The 20,415-nt window shown below is 38.3% G+C and overlaps 1 protein-coding gene across 1 annotated transcript in view; it reads left to right on the forward strand.

Annotated features, from left to right (window-relative positions):
* The window catches only part of CACNG2 (calcium voltage-gated channel auxiliary subunit gamma 2), a 171,685-nt gene that overhangs the window by 143,707 nt on the left and 7,563 nt on the right, over positions 1-20,415 (forward strand). Inside the window, exon 2 of the mRNA XM_058191775.1 lies at positions 12,443-12,526. Coding sequence (XP_058047758.1) covers positions 12,443-12,526 — 84 coding nt within the window. The remainder of the gene's footprint in view (positions 1-12,442; positions 12,527-20,415) is intronic.

The following is a 20,415-nucleotide window of genomic DNA, read 5'->3' on the forward strand; positions in this document are numbered from 1 at the left end:
ATTTTCTTTTTTTCTGTAATTTTTATTTTATTTTATACACAAACAAACACATCAGTCATTCCGTGTGTCATCTTGGTGTTTCTTCAATGACTTCTTCTTTTACTCCTCCTATCTTCATTTTTTCTCAATCTATTACGACATCACTCCCACAATTCAATACTTTTATTATACCATTCTCTTATTTAACTATTAATTTGTTTATCTATATCTGTTTTCTAACCCTTGATAAAATTGTCCTCACATCTTAAAATATTCTGTATCCTCTCTTTCTTTAATTACCTATTAATCAGAAATGAATAGTTAATCTATTCATTTCTGCACAGTCTAAATTTTTTTTAATTACTTCCCCTTCCAAAGGGATTTTCTCTCCTTTCCATCTTTGTGCAAATACTATCGTCGCTGCAGTTAATACATGTATAATCATGCTTGATTATCTTTTCTAGAATTTTCCCAGATATTGATGTCAAGCTGAGAGGTCTATAGTTTCTTGGTTATATTTTTTCCTTTTTTTTTTTTTGTAGTTTGGAACCACATCAGCTCTTTTCCAGTCCTCTGGCATTATACCCCCATACTCTAGGACCTGTGAAAGGTTCTATTCAATGGTTCCAAGATCTGCCAGCTCCTTCAGAACCCTGAGATGTAAGCCATCTGGTCCTGGTAATTTGAACTTGTTTAGGCTAGGTAGATGTTTCTTTACCAGTTTCTTGCCTGTTTCAATCTTCATTCCTGTTCTGTTTCCCATGGTGCTGCTTTGGTAGTTTGGATTAGTTTTTCCTTTTTGCGTGACGGTAGGAATTTCCAAAGAAGAAATTAAGCAATTCCACATTTTTCCTGCTGCCTGTCACTTTCTTGCCATCTACTTCCATTACCGGATCAGCCCCCAAACCTGGCCCCATGCCCGAAAGTGACTCAGAAAGTGAGGGGGAAGGGCCATAAGGCTTACCTCGAGAGCACCGATTCCTTTGGCTCGGCTCCAGGAGCCAGAACCAGACCAGTCGGAGGACGTAATGAGGCCATCATCCCCTGATTCCTCCCTTCCCCAGGCTATGCCTTTAGACCCAGCTGATAATAATAATAATCAAGCTTGGATCGACCCGCACTTCAGAAGATTAGAGAGGCGGCGTCATCAAAAGGAAGGATATATAAGGAGCTTTGGGACTGCTCTCACTCCACGGGAAGCAAAATGTAGCTGAACCGTTTCAAAGAGAGCTGAAAGTCTTGCTACGTGAGTCATTTGTTTGAACTTTGGCAGGCAGCTGCAATTTCTCTGCCAGGACTGATAAGACCCGTGAATCCACTGGCTGAAGGCCAGCTCGTGGGTCTGAAGTGGGGAAGGAGACAGAACAGAGGAGGTAGTGGAATCACTTATACCGCCCAGTCAGGCAGTAAAAGGCATGATAACTGGTACCACGCCAAGCAATCCATTTCAAAATGAGCTAAGGTCAGCTTTACTGACGGACCCTTGGTTACTAGATAACCAGTCCTTGATGAGCCACAGGGACAGCTTAGCATAGAAGGGGGACAAAATGTATATCCCTAGCAGCCTTCGGACGGCAGTACTAAAATGATGCCACAATGCAAAGTCAGCTGGCCATTTTGATTTTCTGAAAACATTGCCTCTGGTACGATGACAGTTTTGGTGGCCCTGGATGAGGGGGAACATTGAAGAGTATGTAAAGGGGTGTCCGACATGTTCGTCAGCCAAACCACAAACAGGAAAGCTTCTTGGTCTCTTACAACCAGTAGCTGACCCAAGTAAGCCATGGGAGGAAATCGCTATGGATTTCATAGTTGACCTCCCGAATAGTAATGGCCATACGGTAATCTGGATGGTAGTGGATTTGTTCTTGAAACAAGCTCATTTGTGCCATGCAAGGGCGTACTGTCTACACGGCGACTAATGGGCTTGTTTCTTCGACACATCTACCACCTACATGGGGTACCAAGATGCATTATATAGGGATGTGCAGTTTACCGCTCGGTTTTGGAAGGATTTCATGCGGTTAATCAGCTCCACCCAAGGGCTCAGTTTGGCGTTCCACCCCAGTACTAACAGAGCGGCCAAACGAGCCAACGCTATGGTGGAAGGTTACCTACGGTGTTATGTGTCATACCAGCAATCGGAGTGGTCAAGCCTCTTACTGTTTGCTGAGGCAGCCTATAACAACACATTACACCGTAGCACAGGCCTTTCTCCATTTCAGGTAGTGTACAGTAGAGATTTCCCAGCGATCCCAGAACTAGAACCAGAACCTCAAAGCACAGAGACCCCAACTGGGTGGGCAGACAAAATCCGTCGGCTGTGGCCTCAAGTAAAGACAGCCTTACAGAAAGCTGCAAAGGAATATAAAGTGCAGGCAAACAAAAAAAGGGCAGACCATAAACCATTCCAGGTGGGGGATTGAGTTTACCTGTCCACAAAATACCTAAAGCTTCCAAGTAAAAAATTGGGTCCAAAATATCTGGGACCATTTAGAGTAACCCAAGTAATCAACCCTATAACGGTTGCTTTAAAGCTGCCACCTCTACTGGGGAAGATACACCCTGTCTTCCACAGTAGTCTGTTATAACCCGTGGCAACTGAAGGAACCACCGACCATCCGAATCCACCAGGACCAATACACACAGATCACTATGAGATAGATAAAATATTGGAATCCAGACTACATAGGGGAAGGGTTCAATATTTAGTACAATGGAAGGGGTACCCTTTTACCGATGCTACCTGGGTGGTGGCACCAGACATCCACGCCGCACGATTACTAAGGCGTTTCCGTCGTAAATACCCAAATAAGCTGGGGGTCCGGGATACATTACTAACAACATTAACCCTTCTGCTCTCCCCCTTGCAGGTGGACCCCTGGTAGAGGGGAGCCACCTGTCAAGCCCCAGCCGGGACTCGACATTCAGTGGGGAGGCAAGGGAGAGATGAAGCCACCAAAACTACCTGTAGTGACCTCTGGTGGCAGAGGGCAGCATCTGCAATGGACTGGGAAGCAGCTGCAATGAAGGGACAGCGGCTGACTCTGATGATGTCATGCATCGCACACTGGGGAGACAGAGATGCTCCACGGAGGCAGAAATCTTAAAACTGATGAATAGCTGATGGGGGGTGGTCTTAGCCATCGGATAATGGCTTAAGATAAACAGCATGTATAAATAGTGCTGAGAGGCAGCTGCTCTCAGCGCTAACTTTGACCCTGTAATTTGACTTATTCTGCATTCTGGCTGTGGTTACTCATTAAAGAACTCTGCTTCCATCTTTTTGCTGCTGGCCTTTTATGGATTCACGGACCTGGATTGACAAGCCGAGACCTATATTATTTTGAATTCTAGTATAACATGATCACTTTCCCACATGATTCCTACAATTGTTACTCCTTCTATCATTTTATCTTTATTGGTAAGAATTAAGTCCCAGATGGGTGACCCACTAGTTCTCCTCTACCTTTTGAGTGATAAAGTTGTCAGCTGGGCATATCAAAAAGCTTTTTGATCTTCCACTTGCTGGCTAATTTGTATCTCATTTAATATCAGGATAGTTAAAGACCTCCATTAATACAGTTTTATTATATTTACTATATACTTATTTATTATATTTACTAATTTGGTCAAATTTTGGGAGATAGGAGGATAGGGGAGCCTGACATGATATGGTCCACAAGTTGCAAAGGGTCAAACATGACTTAGCAACTGAACAATTAATACAGTAGTATGTTTTCTGAATACCTTGGCTAATTGGATAGTAAAAAAATTCGTCAATTTCCTCTGCATCATTGAGTGGCCTGTGACCTACAGCAATGTCATTTCTTTTTCCTCTAATTTTCACCTAAATCCATTCCCAAAAGCTTTCATTCTTGATGTTGTGCATTTCTATAAAGGTGTTATGATTCCTTGCATAAAATGCAATTCCATCTCCCCTTTTGTCAGATTTTTGGTGGGGGTTTTTTTTGAACAATTTATATTCTTCTAGCAGTACATTCCAATCATGGGTTCCACCCCACCAAGATTTAGTGATGACAACAGTATTATACTTGCCCTCATATTTTAGGACTTCAAGTTTACTGTTTGTTCCCCCTTACTTTGAGTATTAGCGTATAGGCATCTGAGCCCTTATGTTGCATCCTATTTTTCCCATTTTATACCTGAGTTCCCCTTCTCACCATTCCCTTCCTTGTTGTCCGATTGGTTATTGTGAGATTTATGTTTGGGGTTAGATCCTAAAGATTCATCTCCTCCCCCTTCCAATTTTAGTTTAAAGCCCTTTAGATAAGACGAGGCAATTGTTTTCCAAACAATTCAAATTCAAATTCCAAACAATTGTCTTCCAAATTACAATAATTCCTAAAGTCTTCTTCATTTTACAAGGAAGAAAATAAAGATTAAAATTGCGGGTATGGAAGAAGGGCCACCTGTACTATTGATCAAAGACAGCCTATAATAGGCCACAAATAGTTATTAATTTACATTTACTATTCTTGTATCTTTATTGCAAGTGCAGGGGGAGATAGTCATGGACTTTTCATCCCCCTGAGCCAAGATAATTTTCCAGGTTTCAGGACTATAACCTGCCTTGCAAACAAGGGGTGTGTCTGTGCATGTTTTGCAATTATTGTTCTGCCTCGGGCAGTAAAATGGCTCAGGTCAACCCTGGAGCAAAGTCAACAATAATGGAGGAAAGTCCTCCGTTATATCTTTTGCCAACCTTTGCTTCATCAAATGATAGGCATTTTGTAATTTGTTGAGTCAGGATACCAGGAGGTTGTGTTAGTTTTCAGTAACCATGATTCACTATTGATGTCACATAACATTTATAAAACTTTTTTATTGTTTGGCCAATGAAGTTTAAGACTGCAGTTTTCAGTCACTGCTGTACTTAATTGACAAATCCTCAAAATGGCTACCAGCCTCCTCAAAACCTATGAGGATTGGCCAGTGAAATAGATCCACTGCCACCTAGAGGCCACATTAAACTGGTGCACTGGACAAGCCATTTTGCTGCAACTCAACCTTGGATTCAGACTTCTTTCGTATGCCAAGTGAATATTTCTTTTTAAAGTTGATTCACATGGCAAGTTGCTGCACAATATTAATACATGGGGTCTATTGAGTTCCTTGGAGCTTAACATACTTTGACATTGAGCAGTAACTGAATTTCTAGTTAACTATAGGGACAAATCATCTTTGGTTTGATTTGTCAAGCTATTTCTGGAGTTTTACTTAATTTTCTTTTTCTTTAATTTGCTAAAACATTCAGATCCAAAAATCTCTTTTCCAGAGTATGCCTTTGTTGCAGAAGTATTTATGTTTGAAAAGGAAACAAAAGCTCAGGCAGCCCAATCATATTGACAATATTCAAACATTGGCACTGTGCTCATTTCCTTAAAAATAAAGAGCTGATGAAAAGTACTCTAGTAACTGGGTCGGGGTTTTATATTTTTATAAATTGATATATCATTGGAATATGACATAAGAGAAACTATAAAAAATGTACAAAGATACTTCAAGTCAGTTTTGGAAATGTGAAAAACATGAGGGGACATTTTATCAAGCATGCTGAACTTAATGAAAAAGCTATGAAATTTTGTTATTTATATATTTAAAATATTGTAAACAATAGCATTTTCTCATGGGAAAGATTCTTATAATTGGTTTCAAAATCTTATTTCAAATCCTTTTGGACCCTTAGTCCATTTATAACTTTCACCTTTTTCTGTTTATTTCCCCCCAAAATAATTTTGTTAAATCTTTAAACTTGTATAAAAATTTCATTACGAATTAAAGGAAACTCACCCAATGTAGTAAATTATGCCATTATTATTTATTATTATTTATTATATTTGTATACCGCCCTTCTCCCGAAGGACTCAGGGCGGTTCACAGACAAAAAGCAATTAACAAGCAATTTCCAAAGATGATTAAGAAAGGAAATATGTGAACCTTGTGTCCTTTTAGGAATTTAGAATAGAATACAGCTGGAACAGTGGTGGGTTTCAAAAATTTTTACTACCGGTTCTGTGGGTGTGGCTTGGTGGGTGCGGCATGGCTTGGTGGGCGTGGCTTGGTGAGCATGGCAGGGGAAGGATACTGTAAAATCGCCATTCCCACCCCACTCCAGGGGAAGGTTACTGCAAAATCCCCATTTCCTCCTGATCAGCTGGGACTTGGGAGACAGAGAATAGATGGGGGCGGGGCCAGTCAGAATTTTTACTACTGGTTCTCTGAACTACTCAAAATTTCCGCTACCGGTTCTCCAGAACTGGTCAGAACCTGCTGAAACCCACCTCTGATCTGGAAGGAACCTTGGAAGTTTTTTAGTCCAGCCGCCCCCTGCTCAAGCAGGAGGACCTTTACATTTTTTAAAGGTGCCAAAGTGCCATTTGGGCCCCAATGGCGTTCCCCTCATCTCTTAGTATGCTAAACTTATCAGAGAGCACTATTTTGTAGTCTCCTCATGAGAAGCAGCTATCTGTAGCACTTGTGGGTGATCTCAGTCATCATCTTGTCCAGGGAGGAATCACTCGGGCTCTTTATTTCATGTCAGACTCTACTCTCATTGAAGCCGTATTCATTTCATCATTTCTTCCCTGGATGTTTTCAGAAAGCTAAGAAAAATTGGCTATAAATTGACATAATGAGGCAAAGGAACTTAAAGATTAATATTGCTAACTGGAACTGATGGACAATGAATTTAAAAAGACATATGGTAGATTGAGATTGTACAGGTAACTGCAGCAGGATTGTTTTATGCAAAATGATGGAAGAATTATGATATTCCCACAGTGAAGAAGAATTTGATTGTGAAAATGTCTGAACTTGCTGAAAAGGCAAAACGGAATAGTTTGGTCAGAGAAACCTCCCCCCCAAATTTTTTTTGAAAGACAGGAATCCTTATATGGATTTTTTGCTAAAAAAAAGAAAAAAAATGATTTGTGGATTTGAAGATTAGAAAATATGTGGATTAAAGGAGTGTGGGGATTTGCAAAATATTTAGGAGGAACGAGGGACAAATACAATTGTATTACTCTGTCTAAAAGGCTGGAAGTCATTTATATGCTTCTTAACTTCAGTTTTTCTTTTCCTGCATTTTTTTTCTTTTTTTCCCTCTTTTTGATTATTTTTTATAATATGAAAACTCTTAATAAATATAAATAAATAAAATACCCTAGCAATTGGCAGGAGAGATTTTTAATTTTACCTCAGTTGCAGTCCTTATGAAAACTGGGAGAGGGTTTTATCTACACCAGCTACTTGTAATGGAAAGAAAGCTCCCACTATCACCAAAGCACTTATTTCTCTTTTATTACAAATAGACACAGTAAGAGACCTTAGTTCACTTTGGGGCCTGTGATTTAATGAAATGTAATTTTGCCATTTCCTTTTTATCTTAAATCATGGTCACTTTAGGTACAAATGTGAATAAGGAGGCCTTGCTTCTCCATTAGTATTTACTTGGCTTTATATGAGCTAGAAAGTTACACAGGATTAGGCCCAGTTGGTATTCAGATGGGAGATTCCTATGGAATAACCGGCCTGTAGATTAAACATAACAGGAAACACACAAAAGAAAACCACATGAATGTGCCCATGAATTCAGCAAGACTTGAGCTCAGCTCTAAGGTTACTTCTTAAGTTTCCAAGAATTGTCTCTTAAAAATTTTATTTTCTTAATTTATGCCCTGCCTTCAGACTATATCCACACAATGCACTAATCCATGGCAAATAATACCCAATCACACTGATTCTTATAAGATACATACTGACTGGGCCCACACAATATATTGAACCAAAATTATCCAACCACAATGCTGTTTACTTAGAAAACCGATCGCTCAAAATCTATGACTATTCATTCCTCAAGGTAAAATTAGATCTGTATTCATGCTAGATCTCGACCTGGCAGACTGCAAGATTCTTCTATTCTCTTTTGTCAGATATCAATCAAATCTTTATTATGGTCAAAGACCCGCATAATTGTCAGATATGTAGCTTTCCATCTCTGTTGCTAATTTGTTTGCCATTTGGACAGGACTTTTATGGGGCCTGGGCACTTTTGCCTTCATAGGCCTCTTCCTCTATAAAAATAGGGTTATTAAAAATTATACTTCCATTATTTCCACGGTGGCATTTAATATATGACTGAGCTTTTAATTTGAATGATGTGTATATTTTATTTGTAATTTATGAGCTTGCATTCTATTTATTGTGTACATTTTCAAGACTGAAAGGCAAGGCGTGAAAATACATAACTTCATTTTTATTCTTGCTGATTTTAAAAAATTAAAATATTTTCATGGTCCCTAGGCGCTGTACCAACTATGCTTAATGAATAAATTGGTCCTACAACTGGGCAGTCATTTCCTTTACACTTAATGTTTCTAGTATGATAGTGAATTTAATCTGGATTTTTTTTTTTTAAAATGGCAATTATGCATAGCATGCTTGCCTGCTTGATGTTGTTCAAAAATTATGATATCCTTAATTCCTCAGACTACACAATCTTTTGCCAGGTTGTTTGGGAATTACTGCAAAATCCCCATTTCCTCCTGATCAGCTGGGACTTGGGAGGCAGAGAATAGATGGGGGCGGGGCCAGTCAGAATTTTTACTACTGGTTCTCTGAACTACTCAAAATTTCCGCTACCGGTTCTCCAGAACTGGTCAGAACCTGCTGAAACCCACCTCTGAATCTGGAAGGAACCTTGGAAGTTTTTAGTCCAGCCCCCTGCTCAAGCAGGAGGACCTTTACATTTTTTAAAGGTGCCAAAGTGCCATTTGGGCCCCAATGGCGTTCCCCTCATCTCTTAGTATGCTAAACTTATCAGAGAGCACTATTTTGTAGTCTCCTCATGAGAAGCAGCTATCTGTAGCACTTGTGGGTGATCTCAGTCATCATCTTGTCCAGGGAGGAATCACTCGGGCTCTTTATTTCATGTCAGACTCTACTCTCATTGAAGCCGTATTCATTTCATCATTTCTTCCCTGGATGTTTTCAGAAAGCTAAGAAAAATTGGCTATAAATTGACATAATGAGGCAAAGGAACTTAAAGATTAATATTGCTAACTGGAACTGATGGACAATGAATTTAAAAAGACATATGGTAGATTGAGATTGTACAGGTAACTGCAGCAGGATTGTTTTATGCAAAATGATGGAAGAATTATGATATTCCCACAGTGAAGAAGAATTTGATTGTGAAAATGTCTGAACTTGCTGAAAAGGCAAAACGGAATAGTTTGGTCAGAGAAACCTCCCCCCCAAATTTTTTTTGAAAGACAGGAATCCTTATATGGATTTTTTGCTAAAAAAAAGAAAAAAAATGATTTGTGGATTTGAAGATTAGAAAATATGTGGATTAAAGGAGTGTGGGGATTTGCAAAATATTTAGGAGGAACGAGGGACAAATACAATTGTATTACTCTGTCTAAAAGGCTGGAAGTCATTTATATGCTTCTTAACTTCAGTTTTTCTTTTCCTGCATTTTTTTTCTTTTTTTCCCTCTTTTTGATTATTTTTTATAATATGAAAACTCTTAATAAATATAAATAAATAAAATACCCTAGCAATTGGCAGGAGAGATTTTTAATTTTACCTCAGTTGCAGTCCTTATGAAAACTGGGAGAGGGTTTTATCTACACCAGCTACTTGTAATGGAAAGAAAGCTCCCACTATCACCAAAGCACTTATTTCTCTTTTATTACAAATAGACACAGTAAGAGACCTTAGTTCACTTTGGGGCCTGTGATTTAATGAAATGTAATTTTGCCATTTCCTTTTTATCTTAAATCATGGTCACTTTAGGTACAAATGTGAATAAGGAGGCCTTGCTTCTCCATTAGTATTTACTTGGCTGGCTTTATATGAGCTAGAAAGTTACACAGGATTAGGCCCAGTTGGTATTCAGATGGGAGATTCCTATGGAATAACCGGCCTGTAGATTAAACATAACAGGAAACACACAAAAGAAAACCACATGAATGTGCCCATGAATTCAGCAAGACTTGAGCTCAGCTCTAAGGTTACTTCTTAAGTTTCCAAGAATTGTCTCTTAAAAATTTTATTTTCTTAATTTATGCCCTGCCTTCAGACTATATCCACACAATGCACTAATCCATGGCAAATAATACCCAATCACACTGATTCTTATAAGATACATACTGACTGGGCCCACACAATATATTGAACCAAAATTATCCAACCACAATGCTGTTTACTTAGAAAACCGATCGCTCAAAATCTATGACTATTCATTCCTCAAGGTAAAATTAGATCTGTATTCATGCTAGATCTCGACCTGGCAGACTGCAAGATTCTTCTATTCTCTTTTGTCAGATATCAATCAAATCTTTATTATGGTCAAAGACCGCATAATTGTCAGATATGTAGCTTTCCATCTCTGTTGCTAATTTGTTTGCCATTTGGACAGGACTTTTATGGGGCCTGGGCACTTTTGCCTTCATAGGCCTCTTCCTCTATAAAAATAGGGTTATTAAAAATTATACTTCCATTATTTCCACGGTGGCATTTAATATATGACTGAGCTTTTAATTTGAATGATGTGTATATTTTATTTGTAATTTATGAGCTTGCATTCTATTTATTGTGTACATTTTCAAGACTGAAAGGCAAGGCGTGAAAATACATAACTTCATTTTTATTCTTGCTGATTTTAAAAAATTAAAATATTTTCATGGTCCCTAGGCGCTGTACCAACTATGCTTAATGAATAAATTGGTCCTACAACTGGGCAGTCATTTCCTTTACACTTAATGTTTCTAGTATGATAGTGAATTTAATCTGGATTTTTTTATTTTAAAATGTCAATTATGCATAGCATGCTTGCCTGCTTGATGTTGTTCAAAAATTATGATATCCTTAATTCCTCAGACTACACAATCTTTGCCAGGTTGTTTGGGAATTATGGAAAATCCAACAACTGGTAGGATACCAGCTTGGGTGAAGCTGATACTTAGTAAGGATGACAACAATGAAGTTGGTCATCAGCCTACAGTGAACTGTCTTCTCCAGTAGTTCACAACTGAAACTGTGGTAATATCTGTAATCAGAGATGGGATTGTATATACTGGGAAGCAGACTCTGTGTCTACATACAACATGATTAATCCGTGTCAATTTAAGATCTAGTGATTGTATAATAGATGAAGTCTGCCTAACCTTAACTTTGCTGAGGTTTTTTGGGAGAGAAGGTCTGTATTAATTCATCTCATTTAATTACTTTATGATTCAGTGAATTCTATGAAGCCAGAACATAAATTAATTCTGTAACTAAAGTCAGTGTGTTATATGAACATAACCTGTCTTAATGCCAGGGGCAGGTTTCAAAACCCGTTGCTACCAGTTTGCTCATGGGCGCGTGTGAGCGGAACACTTCTGCACTTGCACAACACTTCTGTGCTTGTGCAGAAGTATCCGGGAGAGTGGGTGGAGCCTCCCGCCACTGCCGCTAACCGCTCGCCCGATCTGGGGCAAACCGGTAGCAACCCACTACTGCTTAATGCCATGTATAGAGTTGCCATATTCATTGATGTTAGTGTTAAATCTGGCATCAATAAAAAGTTCTTGCTACAGGAATTCACAATTACAACATCTGAATACAGGCCATAGATTTAATCCCTATGTATATGAATATGAAATGGGTGTGCCTCTGTGTATGTGGCTAGTTATAACAGCAAATATGTTTAAGTAGGAGTGGATGGAAGCACATCATATTTCACATCATTTGCATTTGGTTGTTTGACAGGCATCTGGTTAGGGATGGAAAAGTAGTTACAAACAAAACTTATATTTTATTCTTAGCTGCAATATAATCATATTACAGTTTCAGTGGGTTAATACTGCATCCGATGCTATTCATGCAGGGAAGATACCAAGAACGTAGCTCTGAGTTTTGAGCTAGGACTTAGACTGATTATCAAGCTGCTTAGGCAACACAGAAATGTGTATAGAACAGCTCACTCATGTGTAACCTTCTAAGAAGTAAAAAGGAAGTCTTAAATGATTGTCTTTAATGAACTGGATTTCTGCAGAAAATTGTGTATGTCTCCATGTCACTCTGTGTGTGCTTGTGTTGTTTTAAAATGGATGCCTGAACTTCAACACAATAATGTCATGAGCATTATCAAATAGGTGACTTTGATACCTGTGTAATCTCCTTCCACATTCTCTTCACTGTCGTGAATATAAATTCTTGCTGAGACAGATGAGGGGAGAAAGATACATTTACTCAACAGTAGACTATTGCAGTTAGAAAACATACTAGTATAGCAGGGGTAGAACATCTGGATCCACTATAGGAAAGGAATCGGGCGTTTGGTGAAAGGTGAAATAATAAAATTAAATCAAATTAAATAAAGAAAACTGAAAGGAAGCTCCTCCTCCAATTTCTGGTGTCCTCATTTATTGTTTCTTCTCTTGTATTGTAGGGAATTTTAAAGGTCTGTGTAAGCAAATCGATCACTTCCTCGAGGACACAGAGTATGAAGCCGACACAGCAGAATATTTCCTCCGTAAGTCTGCAACTTCTCTTTCTGTTTCTTCTCCGAGCAGAGCAGGGGTGCCCTTCATTCTCTTCTAATGACACTAGACAAAACATATTACCAAAGGATGGACACCCTGGTTGAGCTACCTGAATAGAACATCTCTTAGGCTTTCTGGCTATTTGCCTTAAAATATTCTGTTAAAATCCCATGCTATGTCTTTTGCATGTTTGTGATCATTTGGTTCCCTGATAATTTATTTTAAAAGAAAATCTTTAAGAGGATACTTTTGCCTCCATGTGCTCTGAAGATTGCAAAAGCCAAGGCTATGACATTAATTTCTAAGATGGGTTATTATTCCTGAGTACTTCACCAGTTGCACGTATCTTTTATTTATGAAAATTGTCAGCACCTCAGAACTGTCAGCTGTAGGACAAAGTCTAAGTCTAAAAAGAAACAGCATGGTGTAGTGGTTAATGTATCTGTGGAGACATCCAGCTTTAAGTTGACTTTGATACCTGTGTAATCTCCTTCCACATTCTCTTCACTGTCGTGAATATAAATTCTTGCTGAGACAGATGAGGGGAGAAAGATACATTTACTCAACAGTAGACTATTGCAGTTAGAAAACATACTAGTATAGCAGGGGTAGAACATCTGGATCCACTATAGGAAAGGAATCGGGCGTTTGGTGAAAGGTGAAATAATAAAATTAAATCAAATTAAATAAAGAAAACTGAAAGGAAGCTCCTCCTCCAATTTCTGGTGTCCTCATTTATTGTTTCTTCTCTTGTATTGTAGGGAATTTTAAAGGTCTGTGTAAGCAAATCGATCACTTCCTCGAGGACACAGAGTATGAAGCCGACACAGCAGAATATTTCCTCCGTAAGTCTGCAACTTCTCTTTCTGTTTCTTCTCCGAGCAGAGCAGGGGTGCCCTTCATTCTCTTCTAATGACACTAGACAAAACATATTACCAAAGGATGGACACCCTGGTTGAGCTACCTGAATAGAACATCTCTTAGGCTTTCTGGCTATTTGCCTTAAAATATTCTGTTAAAATCCCATGCTATGTCTTTTGCATGTTTGTGATCATTTGGTTCCCTGATAATTTATTTAAAAGAAAATCTTTAAGAGGATACTTTTGCCTCCATGTGCTCTGAAGATTGCAAAAGCCAAGGCTATGACATTAATTTCTAAGATGGGTTATTATTCCTGAGTACTTCACCAGTTGCACGTATCTTTTATTTATGAAAATTGTCAGCACCTCAGAACTGTCAGCTGTAGGACAAAGTCTAAGTCTAAAAAGAAACAGCATGGTGTAGTGGTTAATGTATCTGTGGAGACATCCAGCTTTAAGTTGACTTAGGTACCAGTCATGATGACTTACCCCATATTACTTTATAGGGTTGTTGTCATGGGGGAAAATTAGAAGAGGAAATATGCCGCCTTGAGCTCCTGGAAGAATGGGAGGCTATAAAACTAATATAGATATGCATAGAATAATATAAATTAAATTGGAGGGAATCCATTTCATAAACTGTTTAAAACGCATTTAAAAAAAGTACTAAAATTGACTGGGTGTGATGAATGGTGTATATGCATGCACACAAATGCATGCACACATATTTTGCAATATTCTGCAATAAGCACAAGAGGAATTTCTGTCCCAATTGTTTCTTTCTTCAAGATAACGTAAGGTATCTTGGCATTTATGGAGTCACAAGTATTTTGTCATTGTCATATATATATAGTCATATATTGTCATATATATATAGTTTTCTGAGGTTTTCGCGGGTATTTGTATGTAGGTCTTTGGTTATTCGGGTTTTCTCCCATGTAAAATTGGAAGTGTCTTGGCAACGTTTCGACGGTCTCATTCGTCATCTTCAGGCTTCAGCTTCGTGCTTCTGGGAGCAATGTGTGAAGATGACGAATGAGACTTCGTCGAAACATTGCCAAGACACTTCCAATTTTACGCGGGAGAAAACCCGAATAACCAAAGACCTACATATATATGTGTGTGTGTGTGTGCGTGTGTGTGTGTGTGTGTGAATATATATATATATATATTCACACACACACACACACACACACACATACACGCATTCTACTAGAGGGCAGAAAAATATGCCAACATAATTTGTAGTGCCCTGATAGTCAAACCCTAATTGGTCTCACTAGCAAATCTTGCAAGTGGTCTTGTGTGTCTAGTTCCTCTGGGGAATCATTTAAGGGCAGGGATCCATACAGTCCTTTGGCTTTCTCTCCTCTCCACACCAAATCAATTGTCAACAAAAAAGAAGTCACCGATTTATGAGGCTGAAACTCTCTAGTAGAAACCTCATTTGGGACAGAAGCAATACCTTTTTTCTAGTTTAAATTGACTGACAGCCCATCTTTTTACTGACCATTTTTTGAAAGACCACTAAACATATGTGTAATAAAAGGGCTAGTGGTCTTCCAGAAGACCAGTATACTGGTGTTTTTAAGGAACTTAAGTAATGTCTGAATATGAATTCCAAAAAAAAAAAACCCACAAACAAACAAACAAAAGAGATCAGGCATCTAGGTATCACCACAGAATAGATATCTGGATTCTTCTGCAGCCCAAACCAAACTGCCCATGAATAGCAATGAATGGAGGAAGGAGCATCCTGCAGAGTATTAACCACACAACAGGAACACGAAAGATGCCACTCCTTCATCAGGTCATCTCCAAGATTTTATATGAAGCATAAGAGATTATCTGTAAGCAAAAACATAAATTGGCAATAGACTGAAATCTTAAAGCTAGAACAGCTGAGGACACATATAGATTGACTTTGTGAAGGGCTGAAGATAACAAAAAGTGTTCAGTGAGAATATTTTACCTCTTTAGCACGTATTGTGCTACTTATTATACTGTATCCATTTAATACAGTGTCTTTCCTCCAAAGTTAGAAGGAAATCTTGATGAATCCAAATTATCAATATTATGGCTTAATCTGATGGCCTGGTTTATTCAACATGCTAAATAATAACCGAATAATGAGTTCCTACAATATAACTTGGAATCGCAAGTCATCCAATCCCATCATAGCCTAATCTAGTCAGTTGCATGACTAGTCAACTACACTTCAAGACTGAATGACTCTAACCTAATTTTTTCCAGTCCCAATCATAACTCTCGAATCTAGCTTTCTTCTGTGTGGAAAACCTTCAGCTCCATTTTGTTTCTTAGCCAGCATAGCCTGCTTGGCTGGGGATGATATAGTAGCATTTGAGCAGTGGTGGGATTCAAATAATTTAACAACTGGTTCTCTGCCCTAATGGTTTCTTCCAACAACCAGTTCACCAAACTGCTCAGAAAGTTAACAACCGGTTCTCCCGAAGTGGTGCGAACTGGCTGAATCCCACCACTGCATTTGAGCCCTTGGTTCAAGTTGGCATACTTGTGTATGTCAGGTTAGAGAAAGCTACGGTAAATTTGAGCTCCAAATGTATTCACATATTTTTCTTTAAATAGAGGCTAAATCTCATCTGCAGGTTTGCTTTGCTTCCTTCTGGGGGTCATTATATTGCCATGATCCTGTTTATACATTTGGGAAGTGGTAAAATACTACTGGATCAAGTCTCCCAGGCTGCAGAAATGTACAATGTATAATCAATCATCAGCAATATAAAACTATAACAGTTTGACAGCCACTGTTATAGAAAAATTATATTTTAACCTTTCATGTAGCCAAAATATTGAGCATATGAATTTGTTCATTCATTCAAACTATTTACCTAGTCCAGTAATTGCCTGGGTTCACACATTGTATTTAACCCATGATTTGTCGCTGAAATTCTGGAAATTTTTACCCAGTCAACCTGTGGAGGACATGGCTTAGGCGAATTGTCTTTGAAAGCATGGATTCTGTCAGTAAGCTATGGCCTTTCGCCTTTTGTCTCTCCACTAAAAGCATTTCCACACAGTTGGCAACCTCTCTAATATAGGTCCAGAGCCAGAATTGAGTGTATTCCAGTGCCCTATTCTCCCAATGCTCCTTTCAGCAGTGCAATATGAGAGTGCCAAAAATAATGTCTTGCAAGTGCCTGTTCACATCCTTATTTTGCCTTTGTTGTGTTTGCTTTTTTGACTAAGGGGAAATTTAGGAAAAGGCCCACTTGCCATGGTTGATGCTGAATAGCAAAGCCACTCCTCTGAGCCATCAACCCCAATCCACCTCGAGTATAGAAAAGAAAGGGAAATCTCTGGAATAATTAGGTGAGAAAGGCAGAAGTTATCTATCTTTCAATGTTTCTGCAAAAGCAGAAGCTCACCTAAAATTAATTGTGCCATTTTCTCAATCTCCAAACAAACCTCTTGATGTCCTGGAAACACTGGAGAGCAAGGTTGGTCCCAGATAGTATGGCCTCCATTTGTAGAATGGCCTAAGAGATAAATACATACTGAATATAGTTTGACCTTGAGACATCTGCTATGCCAGATTCCATGGTTTTAATAGTAGGAGTAATCATACATAGTCTTGTAGGGTGCAATAACAGCAACAATTATTATTTGTGGGGTTCTCAGTTGATCGTATAGTTTGTGTTTAGTTATTCTGTCTGCTCCTCATATATCAAAAACAACAGGTGAACACTTGTGTAGTTTGAAGCTACACAGTATCAGGAGATACTATGCAGCTACAAACTTCACAAGTGTTCATCTCGTTTTCAATATATGAGGATCAGACTGAAACCATAGCTGATATTTCAGCAGAAGAATGGAAGTTTTCTTGATAAATGCCAAATATCCAGGGAAGATAGAGTATAATCCTTGAACCTTCACCAAATAATAATATTCTTATATTAATGAATCATTTGCTCTAAAACAAATTATTCTCAGGGTGCTTTGTATAAATAAAAATGACAGAAAAATTAAAATCTAATGAAAGCCACATCAAGAAAAGCACAAACGATCATTTCAAAGCAAAACAAATTAAAATATGTTGACTACTGACTACTAAAAACAAAATGTAAGAAGGGTTTTTCCCTCCATTTTCCCCCTAGGAAAGAAACCATTTTAACATAAAATTAGGCAGCAGATAAATACAACTATTTAAAAAGCCCCATAAAATAACAAGCATAACCAGTCAAGGTAGTTGTTTTTAAAAAGGTGACAATATGAGCTGAGAAGAATTTAAGTCTCTTACTAAAAAAGACAGGCAGTAGTTAGATTTATCTGGGAACTGTGTCCCATGAGTGCTTGACCATAACTGACACGTTCTTGCATTTCATTATGTGAAGGAGATAAGAGAAAGGAAAGAGATAACCCTTCAGATAAAAAGTGTCCTTCAGTGTTGGCTCCACTCCTAGTCATTTCATGAGCAAATAAATCTATCTAATTTTCTTGAATTTATATTATTTATTAAATTTAGACACCACCCATCTCACTGTCCAAGTGACTCTGGGCAAATTTTCAGATAAAAGTCACGAAACACAATTCAAACCAGTTCAATATACACATCAAAATACAATTCAAAACAGAGTTAAAAAGATAGAGGGAGCATCCTCAAGCCACCAAGCACCCCCAGGAATGCATGCCACACTTCAATCCCCATGCCAGTTAGCAGAACCAGGTCTTCACACTTTTCCAGAGGGCCAGAAGAATGGTGTTCAACTGGAGGCAGAATAGTCCATAAGGAGGGGGTAACGACATAAAAAAACCTCTCTTCCTCCACACCTGAGACTTCCCAGACTTATGGAAGTGGTTTGCCACTGTTACCTTCTAGGGTGCTTTTGACTTTCCAGTCTAGCCTAATACAGAAGTCCAAACCAAAACTATGAATTGAGTCTGGAAATTAAATCTGAATGAATGAAGATGATGCACTGTTGATAAAATATTACAGACATTCCATATTCTTGCTACCATATTTTATAATAACTAACACTTGTAAACTATTTATATGCAGCTCCATGTTACAATAATCCCACATTATTTATTATTTTCTACAATATCCCACAGTCAGCAAAGCCACCTGTGCCTCTGTAAATCATCTGCACACAAATATGCAAATTGTAAACGCCAAATGGTATAGCGAAAATTGTTATTTTGTCTACCTACCTTACAAGGCAACAATTCTATATTGTGAATTAAATTAAGACCACTCTTTGCTACAGTTTATATAGGGACTCAAAACATATTTATTTTCCCAGGCTTTCTAATTATATAGCTTTAGCTTCCATGTTTTATATCTGTTATTTTTATGATGATTTTAATGTATTTTATCAGCTGCATAGAATGGCATGTGTGTATATGTGTACGTGCATATACACAAACGCAAATAAAATAATAATAATAATAGGATGTGTAGATATGTGTGTTTGTAATTAAATTTATGCCCTGCAACAGCAATAAATCATGCAAATTAAGCTTAGTTTGCAGCAACCAGCTTGCTTTTTCATGAAATGGCTCTTTTCCAGCCAGTCGAAACTGGTCCAGAAAAAAGCCTTATGTTACTGTAAAAGATTCTTTATTGTAATTGTGTTGGACTAATTAAAATGTGTGGAAAAAAGGGAAATTGTAGAATCCACCTATGTTCTAAAAGACCTTTGATCATGAGCCTCTCCTGGCAATTACTGACATTTCTTAGTGTTAAATCTCATTAGTGTTTTCTAGAAGTCGTTAGTGAAGCATAGTTTCATCTTTGAAATATGGCCAAAGACACTTCTCTTGAAATCAGTGGATTTTAAATTCCCTGGAATGGGACAGAATCATGTCCATGATTTCCACAAAAAAATTCTGAACTTGGTATTATATCCATAGATTGTAAGTGTTAAACATTAAGTGTCTCGTTGTAATTTAAAGGTTTCTCCCCTTTTCCATCTTTTGTTGACTCATGCATTCTTCAGCAAAACCCCTGAGAAACTGGTGACAAATAGAATTGCATTGCATGTGAGTGCCACCCTCTGGGTAACCAAAGGCCAAAGCAGCATGAGAACTAAAATTCACACCAAATAAAGCAGGTATCATGACCCAAGAATGGAGGTATCACAGCAGTGTTGTGCTCATTTTATTTTCAAATAAATAAGTGTTTCTTCTTAGAATTCCTAGGGAATTGGCACTGTGAAAATAAAACTATCAGTTTAAACCAGGATTTCCCAATCTTGACAATGTTAAGATGTGGGGGCTTCAGCTCCCCATCCAGTCACACAGTCTGCATGACTAACCACTCATTGATGGTTTCCCATTAGCAGTCATATTTCTTGTTTGCATTCAGCCCTTTTGCTAGATCCAGAGACAACTGGAAATAAAGCTCCCCTGATAGAATACACACAAATCAGAGGTGATATTCAGCAGGTTCTGACCAGTTCTGGAGAACCGGTAGTGGAAATTTTGAGTAGTTCGGAGAACCAGTAAATACCATCCTGACTGGCCCTGCCCACATCTATTCTCTGCCTCCCGACTGATTGGGAGGAAATCGGGATTTTGCAGTATCCTTCCCCTAGAGTGGGGAGGGAATGGAGATTTTACAGTATCCTTCTCCTGCCATGCCCACCAAGCCATGCCACACCCACCAAGCCTCGCCCACAGAATCGGTTGTAAAAAAAAAATGAATCCCACCACTGACGCAGATCATCCTGCTTCAACACCCATATCACTCTTGTTACAGCAAGGTTATGACCTAATAATATGTACTGATAGCTTTCATTAATTGGATTTAAACGATATACTCAACTAGTTTAAAACTGGGTTGGGTACTTTGTCATCCAGCATGTTGTGGGAATCGCAACCTTTGTTTTAACACGTATGAACTGAGCCATTACATTAAGCCGTAAGGTTTGTTGAGGTATGTGATGTTAAGTAAATACAACAACCAGATTTTGTTAATTGAGGCTTAAGTTACTGTGTTGTATAACCCACCCACTAGCCAAATTTGACAGTTCAGTTTA

This window comes from Ahaetulla prasina, chromosome 7 (assembly GCF_028640845.1).
Source record: "Ahaetulla prasina isolate Xishuangbanna chromosome 7, ASM2864084v1, whole genome shotgun sequence".
In the NCBI taxonomy this organism is placed as follows: domain Eukaryota; kingdom Metazoa; phylum Chordata; class Lepidosauria; order Squamata; family Colubridae; genus Ahaetulla; species Ahaetulla prasina.